This window comes from Pongo abelii, chromosome 5 (genome assembly GCF_028885655.2).
Source record: "Pongo abelii isolate AG06213 chromosome 5, NHGRI_mPonAbe1-v2.0_pri, whole genome shotgun sequence".
Classification (NCBI taxonomy): domain Eukaryota; kingdom Metazoa; phylum Chordata; class Mammalia; order Primates; family Hominidae; genus Pongo; species Pongo abelii.
The window spans coordinates 100,425,929-100,439,922 of NC_071990.2; the positions used below are offsets into that span (position 1 = coordinate 100,425,929).

The following is a 13,994-nucleotide window of genomic DNA, read 5'->3' on the forward strand; positions in this document are numbered from 1 at the left end:
GATTGCCAATGTTGGAGGAGGGGCCTGATGGGAAGTGACGGGAGCATGGGAGTGGGCTTCTCACGAATGGTTTAGCTCCATCACTTTGGTGCTGTTCTCATGATAGTCAGTGTGTTCTCACAAGATCTAGTTGTTCAAAAGTGTGTACTACTTCCTCGTCTATCTTTTCCTCCTGTTCCACCATGTAAGACGTGCCTGCTTCCCCTTCATCTTCCACCATGATTAAAAGTTTCCTGAGGCCTCCCCAGAAGCTGAGCAGATGCCAGCAGCATGCTTCCTGCACAACATGCAGAACTGTGAGCCAATTAAACCTCCTTTCTTTATAAATTACCCAATCTCGGGTATTTCTTTATAGAAATACGAGAAAAGACTAATACAAGTACTATACAAGTATTTTTACATGCACTATTTCTAAATCTTTAGAAAATATTATCTCTAGGCCTCATAGTAACTCCATAAGACAGAATTATCATCCTAATTTTATAAATAAGGAAACTAAGCAATAAAAGTGACCATGGCCAGTAAGTGGGGAAGCCTAAATTCAAACTTACTAGGACTGACTTCAAAGCCCATGATCTAGACACGACATACTTCAGTTTCTCTAATTGGTTATATTAAACATATAACAAGGTTGCCACCTAAGAACGCATGATACTCATAATATTTTTTTTTTTCTTGAGACGGAGTCTTACTCTGTCGCCCAAACTGGAGTACAGTGGCATGTTCTTGGCTCACTGCAACCTCTGCCTCCCCTCCCAGGTTCAAGCCATTCTCGTGTCTCAGCGTCCCGAGTAGCTGGGATTACAGGCATGTGCTACCGTACCTGGCTAATTTTTGTATTCTTAGCAGAGATGGGGTTTCACCATGTTGGCCAGGCTGGTCTCAAACTCTTGACTTCATGATCCGCCCACCTCAGCCTCCCAAAATGCTGGGATTACAGGCATGAGCCACTGCACCTGGCCAATACTCGTATCTTTATTCAAATTATTGGCTGGGCTGTCACAGTAGAATCTAAAGTATTCTTTATGAATTTATGAACTCTTTATATGAAATACTGTATTTTAACGCAGATTCCTTTAGTAATTGCTTAACTTACTTGTTTGTGTTTTAGAAGCATGTTTCTGGAGAAAATCAACTATCTGAGCCAAAACCTTCTTATTACAATGTGTTGATAATTTTTCATCACATTCATAACACCTGAAAAAATATAAAATTTAAGAAAATATTATGAAAATATCCTCAATAATTTTGCACATCAGATAACGAAGTTGGTATTTAGTTACTTTTGTCTTTAAATTACATGGGAGGGAATACAAAGGGGAAGCCACCAGGTAAGTCTAGAGAAATAAGCAAAGGACAATTCATACAGAGACTTACAGTTGAAATGAAAGTTTTGGCAATTTATCTTAGGTATAATGAAATGCCACGAGAGGGTTTTTAAGCAGGGCCATGATATGATCCAACTTACACTTCATTTATTTTTTATTTTTGAGACAGAGTCTCGCTCTGTTTCCCAGGCTGGAGTGCAGCGGTGCAATCTTGGCTCACTGCAGCCTCTGCCTCCAGGGTTCAAGTGACTCTCCTGCCTCAGCCACCCAGTAGCTGGGATTACAGGCGTGCACCACTACGCCCAGCTAATTTTTGTATTTTTATTAGAGATGGGGTTTCACCATGTTGGTCAGACTGGTCTCAAATGCCTGTCCTCAAGTGATCCACCCGCCTCGGCCTCCCAAAGTGTTGGGATTACAGGTGTGAGCCACCACACCCAGCCCCAACTTACACTTTAAAAACATCACTCTCACTAATCTAATAAACTAGATTGGAGGGATTGGAGGGCATTAGGAACAGAAACAGATTAGCGTAGTAGCAGAGGATCTGGAGAGAAATGGGCATTCTTTATATATATTTGCAGGTAGAAAGAGTAACAAATTAGATATAAAAGAGGAGGGAAAGGGAAGTGTCAAAATAACTGCCATGGGTAGGGAGAAGTGAGTGAGACAATGTCAGCGATTCTCAATGTTGTTGTTGAGAATCACTGATATTCTCAATGAGGAGTGATTTTGCCACCTAGGGGACATTTGACAGTTTTGGTTCTGACAGCTGGTGAGAGGTGAGAGGACCACTACTTGTATTTAAGTGGGTAGAGGCCAGGGATGCTGATAAACATCCAATAACGTACAGAACAGCACAACAAGGAATTAATCACAGAGCATTAACAGTCCAAATGCCAATAGTATTGAGATTGAGAAATCCTGGCCTAGATGAAACAAGACTTGCTGTGAGTTGATAATGTTTAAAGCTGGAAAAACAAAAACAACAACAACTGAAGCTGGTTGATGGGTATAGGTAAATTCATTATACCACCCTGTTTACTTTTGTTAACAGGCTAAAAAATAAAATAAGATAAAAAAGGCAAAGGAAATAACTGCCAGGCTTCTAGCTTGATTACATATAGAGATGGGTAAGACTCAAAGAAACAGCTGTTCCATTTTGCTTGGCGCTTATTTGGAGGTAGAGGGTTAGGAAAGACATTTTCAAAAGCACATTCCAATTCAGAAAACTACCCTCAATTAAGTTTACTCATTAATATATCATATTAATTTGTTTCTTCTGTATATTTTAATTACCTGTTTCCTTTATCCTCATGAGATCCAGTGATCATTTAAGAACATGTGTTGGAAAGTGTTCAAAGTGTTTTATAAACATAATGCATTATGGCTGGGTGTGGTGGCTCACACCTGTAATTCTAGCAGTTTGGGAGGCCAAGGTGGGAGGATCACTTGAGGTTGGGAGTTCGAGACTGGCCTGGCCAATATGGTGAAACACCATCTCTACTAAAAATACAAAAATTAGCAGGGCGTGGTGGTGGGCACCTTTAATTCCAGCTACTCCCAGCCCAGGAGGCAGAGGTTGCAGTGAGCCGAGATCACGCCACTGTACTCCAGCCTGGGTGACAGAGTAAGACTCCATCTCAAAAAAAAACAAAAACAAAAAAAACAACAACAAAAAAATAGTGCATTACACCAATGCTACCTTACATGTTCACAATCTTCTTACCCACCTTTTTCTAATTCAGTAGTTCTTAAACTGTGGTCTCCAGACCAGCAGCACTGGCAACACTTGGGAGCTTGTTAAATGCAAATTCTCTGGCCCCTCCACCCCAGAACTACTAAATTACAATTTCTAAGACTGGGATCCTGCAATCTGTCATAACAAGATCTCCCAGAGATTCTCATGCACCTAGAGTTTGAGAACACTAAAGTGAAATCCTTATTGAACTGCCACACTATGGCACCATTGCTGTCTCCCTTGGTTCCAATGCATCATTTATATATTAAGTTCACTCTGTCCTTTCCTCGTTCTCCCCAATACTACTACTTGGGACTCACAACAAAGAAAAACACAAATGCAGCTGGTGCCCAACCCTTCTGGCTGTATTAAAGATGATGACCTCTGACCTCTTCTGTGAGCCAAAATACCCTTATATTAATTTTAGACAAAATATTTTTATGTTAAAGAAAATCTGAGGACTCCTGAAAATTCATTCAAGGAACCCTTAGGAGTCCATAGATTCAAGCTGGAAAATTATTGTAAAACACAGAGGAAGCATTTCAACATAGTGTCCATTTATACCACCGAAACAGTGTGATATGCTAATAAGAAACTAGAAAATAAAAAAACTTGTTTTTGGTTTTTTTGAAACGGAGTGTCACTCTATCACCCAGGCTGGAGTGCAGTGGCAACCTCCACCTCCCAGCTTCAAGCGATTCTCCTGCCTCAACCTTCTGAGCAGCTGGGACTACAGGCGTGCGCCACCATGCCCAGCTAATTTTTGTATCTTTCGTAGAGACGGGGTTTCACCATATTGGCCAGGCTGGTCTCAAACTCCTGACCTCAAGTGATCCGCCCACCTCAACCTCCCTAAGTGCTGGGATTACAGGTGTGAGCCATTGCGCCCCACAAAAAACTTGTTTTAGTACCTGGATTTTTACTTCATAACCACAAAAAGGTAAATATTACATAGTTTCCTTACAGGTAACATAGGAAACTGGACTAGGTTCTCAACCAGGATTAAACAGCAGAATGACCTGAAAAGTTTTTACAAGCTACTTATGCCCAGCTCTTCCCTCTCCCTTCAGAAAATGACCTGACTGCTTCAAGTATCTTCCTTCTCTACAACACTAGAGTTCTGTATTAGCAAGTTCACTACCAAAAAAAATCAACTAAAAAGAATTTTTCTTTACATTATACAAGGAAAATGATAGAGAAAAGTAGAGAGGCCAGGCGCAGTGGCTCACACCTCTAATCCCAGCACTTTGGGAGGCCAAGGAGGGCATATTGCCTGAGCTCAGGAGTTCAAAGACCAGCCTGGGCAACATGGTGAAACCCTGTCTCTACTAAAATACATAAAATTAGGCAGGCATGGCAGCATGCGCCTGTGGTCCCAGCTACTCAGGAGGCTGAGGCAGGAGAATTGCTTGAACCCAGGAGGCGGAGATTGCAGGGAGCCAAGATCACGCCACTGCACTCCAGCCTTGGCGACAGAGTGAGACTCTGTCTCAACAACAACAACAAAAAGTAGAGAGAGAGTTAAAATTTTTCCAATTTAAATTTTATATTCACAGGTAATATTAATTTTCTTGAAGTATCCCATAGATTGTGTTCAGGTTAAAAAACCATAAGCTGATAGAACACCTTTAAATATTTTACCTTAAAAGCTTAAAGAAAAAAAAATTGGGGGGCTGTGGTTAGTGGACACAAGAACTAACAAAATTTAACTTACCATATAATCCATGTGCTCAGATTGATTATAATACAATGCGGCTCTGTTCTGGAACTCTTGAAGTGCTTCAATGAATGTTGGCTTTCTGAGTTTTTACCACATCCCTGAAGATGAACAGAATTTTATTTTGTATGACTTACAAATGTTTGTTTCAAATTAATCAAAACTTAAATTATACTCACACTTACACTGAAAAGTTTTGTTTTTAATTTCAGGCCAGAGGAGAAAGTTTCAAAAAAGAAATATGGATTCTCATTAAATTTAATTTCTTGCAAACAGGCTAACATGATCAATATACAGTATTTACCTAAAACAATCATGGGCAAAGTTAATTTCCCTATCATTTAAAAATGTGCACACTGTGGAACACCCAGCATCCTGGCAGGCCAGTGGTGCCCTTCCGCAAACACACATTTCCCAATCCTGTACACAACTTCACCCCAACCCACTGCGAACTACTGAGACACAGACCAATCACAGCGATTTCCCTCACTAGGTAAGTAAAGAAATGAGATGCAATTCTGGTTAATGCAACATGAGGGGAAGTCAAATCTGCTGAATCTTTCCAGAAGGCTTTTTTTTTTTTTTTTTTTTTGAGAGGAACACAACCATGAGGTTGAGGATGGCACAGCAGAAAACAGAATAAACCTCAGTTCTTAATGTTCTTTCCGTTAAATTAACTAATCCTGAAGTGGCCTTACTTCTGGACATTTTGTGTGAGATAATGAAGATTTCTCTTATTTTTTTAAAAAAGTATATACTTTTAATTTCATTAGAAAATTCCTTTATTACAGATATCAATAACTTTTAAACTTTAAGATTTTTAATTATTTTGCAAAAGCAGCAGAATAATCTGTTTTGAGAGAGAAAAAAATTAATCTGAAAGGTGGATCCATTTCCTAAGTAAATACAAAAGGTAAAGACTGGTCCAGATATGGGAACTACTGCAAATAGGTTGAATTCTCTCTGCAAGTATTTATAAACCACACCTGATTACTTTCTGAACATAGCATATCTTTTACTTTACCTTAACAATCATTTTTAAGTTCATTCCTGGAAAATTTCTATCTAAATTGGAATAAATTTATCTTAACTCCTATGCATGACCAACAGTCCAACTCACAATAAGCATTTAAGGAAAACATTTCAGACAAACTCACATATAAATAACACTTTTCTTACCTGGAAGCCACACTTGAGGCACAACCAAATATCAGAAGTAAGTACTAGCTGCCCATCATAGACTCTTCTTTCTTTTAAACATTCTGAGCAAACTGACCACAGATTCTCAGCTATTGCTCTCTTTACATGATTCACGCTGATAGCATGACTTACATGTTGGCAAGTTAAACCTACTGAATAAGATAAAACAAAATCTCAACATTTTATTTGCTATACCAAAGTGCTACCATTACTGAGCAAACCTCAAAAGTATTAAATGCTGTTAACTAAAAGGCACAGAGATTGAACACACAAAATAACTAAAAAGATATATGCTATATAATTCCATTTATATAATGTTCATGAAATAACATAATTATAGAATGAGAGAAGAGATTCATGGTTGTAGGGAGCAATGGACGCAAGGCAGAGGGTGTTGCTATAAATGGACAGCACATAGGGTGGTGATGACACAGTCAAGTATCTTGATTGGTGGTGGTTATACAAAGCTATACATGTACTAAAATTGGATGATGTTTCGATAGCCAGTTTGCTGCACTGAAGGATGTCTGAATTATCTCTTTAAATATCATTAGGACCTTATCTGATGTCCCTAATTTATTACAGTTTAAATTTTTGAACTAATTTTAGATTCACAGGAAGGTACAAAGAAATATACAAGGAGGTATCATTCATCCTTCACTGAGCCTCCCCTGATGTTAATGTTTTGCACTGCTATAGTAAAATATCAAAACCAGGAAGCTGACGTTGGTACAATCCTTAGAACTTATTCAGATTTCAGAAGACATAGGCACTCATATGTGAGTGTGTGTGTGTGTATAGCTGTATGCAACTATGCATACCTAAAATGGAAAAAATATATTAAAAATATCCCTTTAAATGGAGAGAACTAGCAAGAAAGTGAGAAAAATCCTCAGAGGCCCAAATCAAAAGTATGAGGCTAAAGAGAAAACCAAGCCCTGAGGCCAGCAGCTCCCAAAAGCCATCTGCCAAGCTCTGGTGGCTTGGTGACATGGTTTTAATAGGCCATGAGAAAGAGACCAAAAAAAAAAAGCCAATCTAAGTTACTTCATGTTATAAACTAAACAAAATCCTAAAAAAAATGCCAACAGGATTTTTTGGAACTAGACAAGGTGATTCTAATATTTACGCAGAAAACAGTAAAAATAGAGAGTAACAGATTTCTTAATTAAAAACATATACAGTCTTCCTACAGATACTTGAGGCAGGGAGGTGGGGTGGGGTAGTTGGTTCTAGGACCTCCCCACATATACCCAAATCTGTGCATACTCAAGTCCCGCAGTGGGCCCTGTGGAATCTGCATTTAGGAAGTCAGCCTGCCAAGTATGCAGTTTTCACGCATCCCAAGAATAGTGTATTTTCCATCTAGGTTTGGTGGAAAAAAATTTGTGTACAAGTTGATCCTCAGAGTTCAAACCCATGTTGTTGAAGGGTCAAATGCATTGTTATTTCTTCTCAACACTATTTGGGATGCCAAATATCACAATTTACCAGCAATATCATCTGAAGAGTCTTCATCACGAGGTACAGTAGGCCTTTTACTTCTTTTGGCTTTCTCAGGTAAAGCTTTAGTTGGATCTTTCACCCGCATCTGTTATTTACTGAAGGGACTGAGGGAAAAAAATTCATACATTTTAGTCTTCAAAATTAAAATTTTATATTTTATTTAATGCGTATTAAAACTGAAATGACTTTAATTTCAATTGGTCTGGGAAATCAACAGAGGAATAAGAGGGGAACATCATTTGAAATGAAATAAATCTTTGTTAAATCAGTATACACCTGGTATATTCCATTGGCTTTTGCCAACTATACTGTTACGGACCAAATGTTTGTGTCCCCACTCCAAACTGATATGTTGAAATCTAATCCCCAAAGTGATGGTACTTGGAGGTGAAGCCTTTGAGAGGTAATTAGGTCATGTAGGTAGAGCCCTCATGAATGAGACTGGCCTCTTATAATAAGAGGCTAGAAAGCTACCTTTGTATCCACATGAGGATATACGAGAAGATGGCCATCTATAAACCAGGAAGAAGGCCCTCACCAGATACTAGATTTGCCAGCATCTTGACCCTGGACTTCCCAGCTCCCAGTATTGTGAGAAATAAGTCTGTGTTGTTTAAACCACCCAGTCTATAATAATTTGCTATACCAGGCTGAACCAAGACACAGCCCCTAAATATATGATGTCCAGGTGAATGACCAAAACTAAAGTTTTCATCAACGGAGTAAGTATTGCTTCTGGATAATGAGTTCTCTTTACCCTTTCCTCCCTTCTGCTAGCAAGGAAATAGTAGGAGCTGGATGAGCCACACTGGATCAAAAATGGAAGGTGTAAGCCAAGCATAGTAAAGCCACTCTATACCTGTGTTGTACGACTAGCACTGGAATATTAAGAGAAAATTAAATTTCTATCTTTTTAAGCTACTATATTTTTGGGGGTTTTTCACTCTAGCTTTTTATCATGAAAAATTTTAAACATCTACAAAAGTTAAAAGAACAGTATAATGAACACTCATATACTATTTAGATTCCACATTTATATTACTATTATTATTATTATTATTTTGAGACGGATCTCGGCTCACTGCAACCTCCACATCCTGGGTTCAAGCGATTCTCCTGCCTCAGCCTCCCAAGTTAGCTGGGATTACAGGCGTGTGCCACCAGGCCTGGCTAATTTTTTTTGTATTTTTAGTAGAGATAGGGTTTCACTGTGTTAGTCAGAATGGTCTTGATCTCCTGACCTCGTGATCCGCCCACCTCAGTCTCCCAAAGCGCTGGGATTACAGGCGTGAGCCACCGTGCCCGGCTATTATTATTTTTTGAGACAGAGTCTCACTCCTATGGCCCAGGCTGGAGTGCAGTGGCCTGATTTCAGCTCACTGCAGCCTCGACCTCCCTAGGCTCAGGTGATACTCCCACCTCAGCCTCCCAAGTAGCTAGGACTACAGGTGCACACCACCATGCCCAGATAATTTTTTTGTATTTCTTAGTAGAGATGGGATTTCCCCATGTTGCCCAGGCTGGTCTCGAACTCCTGGGCTTAGCAATCCACATGCCTTGGCTTCCCATACTGCTAGGATTACAGGTATGAGCCATGGTGCCCCACCAATTCCACACCTATTAACAATTAGCTATGTTTGTTTTTATCTAAATATCAATATGTGTGTATAGAGAGACACATATGTGTATGTGAGTGTATATATATATATTTTGTTGAACTATTTGAAAGTTGTAGAGATCTTGACAGTTCATCCCTAAACACTTCAGCATGTATCTCTTAAAAATAAGCACATTCTCCTAAATAACAATGTAATCATATCTAAGAAAATTAATAATTTTCTAATATCATCTCATATTCCATCATATTCTAATTTTCTTAGTTGACCCTAAATTGTCTTCTATAGCTGGTTTTTTGAAAAAGATTCAATCAAGGTTTGCACTTTATATTGGTTATGTCTCTTTAGTATCTTTTAATCTATTAACAGAACAGTTCTTCCAACCTTTTACTTGCCTAAGACTTTAGCTTTTTAAGGAAATCAGGCCAGTGCATGAGTCACCTTGAGGGTCTTGTTAAAATGAAAGTTCTGATTCAACAACTCTGGCACAAGACCTGAGATTCTACCTATCTAAAAAGCTTCTAACTGAAGCCACTGCTGGGGGCCCACAGAATACTCTTTCGACAGCAAAGTTGTATAATGTCTCACACTGAATTTGTCTCTTCCTTCATGGTGTTATTTACCTCTATCCCTTATATTTCTTAAAAATTCAGTTAATTATCAAAGATTTTAGATACAAGCTAAGCATTTTTTAAAACTACTATATTTTGGACTCTCTGTTAGAGTTAGCTTAGCCTACCTTTTACTCTCCTGCCTGGTGGCTAAGCAACATCACAATTTTCATGGTTGCTGACTTACTTTTCAATGATCAAGGTAATGAATCTTTCAATTCAGTACTAAATTCCAAATCTAGATTTATTCATTCCATAATTCACAATAAGGGAGCTTTCAAGTTTACCATTAAGTCCAACGGTCATCATTACTGAACTAAGTTGCAATAAATTAAGGGCTTCCAGGTTAGGAACACGTAAAAAGCCTCTGAGTTCCTTGAGCACTACATCTCTACCTTCTCCCTCCAAACTTCCTCATCTACTCTCCCCCACAGTTCCACCTTATAAAATCACTAATTTAAGTATCCCCTTCTCTGATAGCAACTTCCCAGTTCTTCCAACTTGCCTGATCAGCCACTCATGTTTTCCTATAGTGTCCAGGCTGACAAGAGGCTGCATCTCAACAAGTCCTTCCATGACCCTTACAGCAGGGCAGGGAGAAGTGGAAATGGCAAATGGAGAGCTGCTTCCTAAAGCAAGTCACATGGCACACTTAACTTCAAGCAGACATGGAGAGGGGTTGCCCATGTACAAAGAGTGCAACATTACATGTACCCAAAAAGAGGTGAACCAGAACACTTGTGCAGAGCCTTAAGGACTACATCACCTCTCTCGCAGAGCCCAATCCTAGATGAACCTAATTAACCATTTTCTCCATGTCAGGAGAAAGTCTCTTAAGAAAGCAGACTAGGTCCATTATTATTCTTAAGAAAGCAGACTAGGTCCATTATTATTCACTTCACCTTCTGGTCAACTTACATACTATCCACAAAGCCATTTCAAATCTTCTTCACTTTCCTTAAACCTCTAACCCCTCCAACTCCCAACTAACTTATCAAAAACTGATCTAGTCTTTTATAAGGGAAAAGAGACATAAGCAGATGGCAAATTTGATCTTTCTAACCCCAAATTTACAGACCTACCTCCATCAATTTAAATTTGATGTCCTGAAAAGAGATAGGTATAACTAATAAAGTACAGGGAAAATGGCCTATGAGAAACTGATTATATTTTCCCGCTGTGGTACAGATAAGCTCTTGATAAAGATGAGCATTAACACAGATAATGCTAGCAAAATAATAAACAAAACCAGGTATTTGACCTACATACTGTAAGCAACCTGTGCCTTTTCTCAAAAACACTGACTCAAACTTAACTTGGTAATGTAGAGGCAATTTCTGATGATTTTTCTGCCATATGTAACATGTCTAAACAGACAAAATAATTTGGTACAGTAACCCACAATTCGGCAATTATTTATCTGTAGTTTTCCAATTTCCATTTAAGGCAAAAGGGCAAAATTAAAAGTCCAATTATTAGAGCTTCCAATACTTTTTATCATCAAAATTGTGTCTGGGCACTGGAGACTGGGAAGGATGGGAGTGGGGTGAGGAATGAGAAATTACTTAATGGACACAATGTATATTATTCAGGTGATGGTTACACTAAAAGCCCAGTACCACTAGGAAATATATCCTTGTAAAAAACCGGCACTTATATCCTTTACCTTTATACAAATTTACAAAACTGTGGCTGAGGATCTCCGTGATCTCCCCCACATTTAGAGCTTTGATAGGATGCACGGGACTCAACATATAGTTGAATTCATGGCTGACATTTATTACACAATGCAGTATGGATATACAGGCTCATCATAATAGAAAAAGACACAAGTGGAGTCTGGAGGAATCACGTGTAGGCTCCTTATGCGGTTTCCCTCCCAAGAGGGGTCAAACAAAACACACCCTTCCTCCATCAATGAAAATGCAGCAGTTTCCGCGCAGGGAAGCCCATTAGAGACTTTTTACAGAAGCTGGTAATTTCGGCATAAAACATATTGTTCAGCACAAACCCAAAAATCTAAGTTCCCAGATGTCAAACAAGCACCAACATTGCAAGCAGTCCTTTCTAAGGATAGCAGTCTAAGGCCTGCTATGTTAACTCTTTTTAGCACAAATATGTTCTGGCCATTTTTCTCATGCGGTTTTCCAAACAATAAACTTTAGTTTTCAAGTCACCATCACTTAACACTTGTCTTTTCTCTGAAGTAGGATGTGCAACTAAGTTGTTTAGAAAGCTTTTGTTTTTAAACAGGCTATGCAAAAAGCCCATATCCTTAAGAAAAAAAAATCCTTTTTTCGTACTCTTGGGCAATTATTTATGGGGGTTGGAAAGGGAAGAAAAGGTCACTATCTCCTTTTATATACCAAGCTCAAAAAGATGAGCAGCACTTAGGGTTTTGCTGTGTATCACGCTCAGTTCTAAGCACTTCACAAATATTAACCCACTCAACCCTCACAACCACCTTAGGAGGTAAGTTGCCATTATTTTCCACATTTTACATTTGAAACTGAGAAAGAGAGGTTAAGTGATTTGCAGAGGTCCCAAAACCAGTAAGTGGTGGATGGAGATGCGGACCCAAGCAGTCCAGCTCCGGAGCTCCTAATACACGACGCTTCCAGAAAGTCATTAGACACGCTTTCTCTGGTCACCAACACACACACCCCGAGGATGTGAAGAGAAATGCGCCGCGAGGAGGCGGACGGAAGGGTGTGGGGCCGCCGCGCGCCCAGGTCACCAGGGGACTCGGGCCCCTCCCAGGCGGCCCCTCGGCCAGCCCCGACGCCCAGGGATTCTCCCGCGGCCGCATGGACCCGGAGCCGGCAGAGCGGCGCTCACACGGCCCTCGGTGACCGCCCGGCGCCCCCAGGGATCGGGAAGCCGAGTGGGGTGGGGAGCCTCTCTTCCAGCCTCGCCCACCCACAAGGGGGTCAAGGTCGCCGAAGCGAAGACCGAGAAACTGCGGCGACCATACCGCCGCTGTGACCAAAGCGCCGCGTCCCCAACTCACCCTGCCGGGCCGGGCCGCCGCATCTACAACCTCGGGAGACTGCGCCTGCGCGCCCGTCCCGCGCCCGGCAGAGGTGGGGCCTCGTCTGCCCGCCCCCAGCCAGGCCCGGGAGGGTTCCAGGCGGCGCGCCCCGGGCCGGGGAGCGCGGGGAGGGGTGGAAGGGCGGGGCCGGCTTGCGTGGCGCCTGCGTTCTGCCTGTCCGCAGAGCCCGGAGAGTCCCTGATAATTTAAGACTCATAGCCACCGACTAGCAATTTGTTAGGATCCTGGGCCAGCGTGCGCACCTCGGATGTTGCAGGAGTCCGGCTTAAGTCCCACTTGTTGCTGGCCACCTTCTGAAACAGCCTCCGATTTCCCTCCGTTACCCTCCTCTGAACTCTTTTTTTTTTTTTTTTTTGAGAAGGAGTCTCGCTCTGTCGCCCAGGATGGAGTGCGATGGCATGATCTCGGCTCACTGCAACCTCCGCCTCCCGGGTTCACGCCATTCTCCTGCCTCAGCCTCCCGAGTAGCTGGGACTACAGGCGCCCGCCACCACGCCTGGCTAATTTTTTGTATTTTGTTTAGTAGAGACGGGGTTTCACCGTGTTAGGCAGGATGGTCTCGATCTCCTGACCTTGTGATCCGCCCGCCCCGGCCTCCCAAAGTGCTGGGATTACAGACTTGAGCCACCGCGCCCGGCTCCGCCCCGCCCCGCCCAGCCCCCCTCCCCCCCTCCCCCCTCCCCCCTCCCCCCTCCTCCCCCCCCTCCCCCCTCCTCCCCCCTCCTCCCCCCTCCTCCCTTCCCCCCGCCCCCCCCCCGCCCCCCCGTCCCCTGAACTCTTAAAGTCGCATCTAACATTCGTCATATATTATTGTGGTTTTTTTTCCCCATTGCTGTTGTCTTACCTGTCCTTCTCTCTTCCTAACTAGATAGTACATTTCTTGAAATACACCTATACTTCCTCAAAGCCCGGTTATCTATTAAAGTGACCAGCACATTGCGTGTTTAGTAAAAGTAGTTGGTTTGAAAATATTTTGTTTGAGTCATGGATATTGCAAATGCCAACACTGGTTATGGATAGGTTCTGAAAGTTTCCCGATCTTTCACAACTCTTCAGCCAAGGGACAGATGTGGCTTTAAGGATAAGAGCATTGGCGTAGAAATCAGAAGATACGAGAGTTAAAATTGTAAACACTAAATTTTACTTTAAAAACTCTTCTTTTCTAACAGTATTTACATGTGGAGAACTTGGCAAAGAAGGTTGATATTTGCTTATATCGTACT

General features: G+C 41.3%; 1 protein-coding gene across 12 annotated transcripts in view; it reads right to left on the reverse strand.

Moving 5' to 3' along the window:
• USP45 (ubiquitin specific peptidase 45) overlaps window positions 1–13,634 on the reverse strand; it is an 83,545-nt gene extending 69,911 nt beyond the window's left edge. For 6 of the 12 annotated variants that reach the window (XR_008525795.2, XR_002915310.2, XR_008525796.2 and 3 more), the window contains exons 1-5: window positions 12,730–12,827; window positions 7,478–7,596; window positions 5,966–6,138; window positions 4,784–4,887; window positions 1,097–1,197 (exon numbers count right to left, since the gene is read on the reverse strand). Coding sequence is in view for 8 of the 12 variants with exons in the window: in XM_024247857.3 (XP_024103625.1) it covers window positions 1,097–1,197; window positions 4,784–4,887; window positions 5,966–6,138; window positions 7,478–7,577 (478 nt within the window). In the remaining 4 variants the exon portion in view is untranslated. 12 annotated transcript variants of the gene reach the window in all.
• Between the last annotated feature and the right edge of the window lie 360 nt (window positions 13,635–13,994).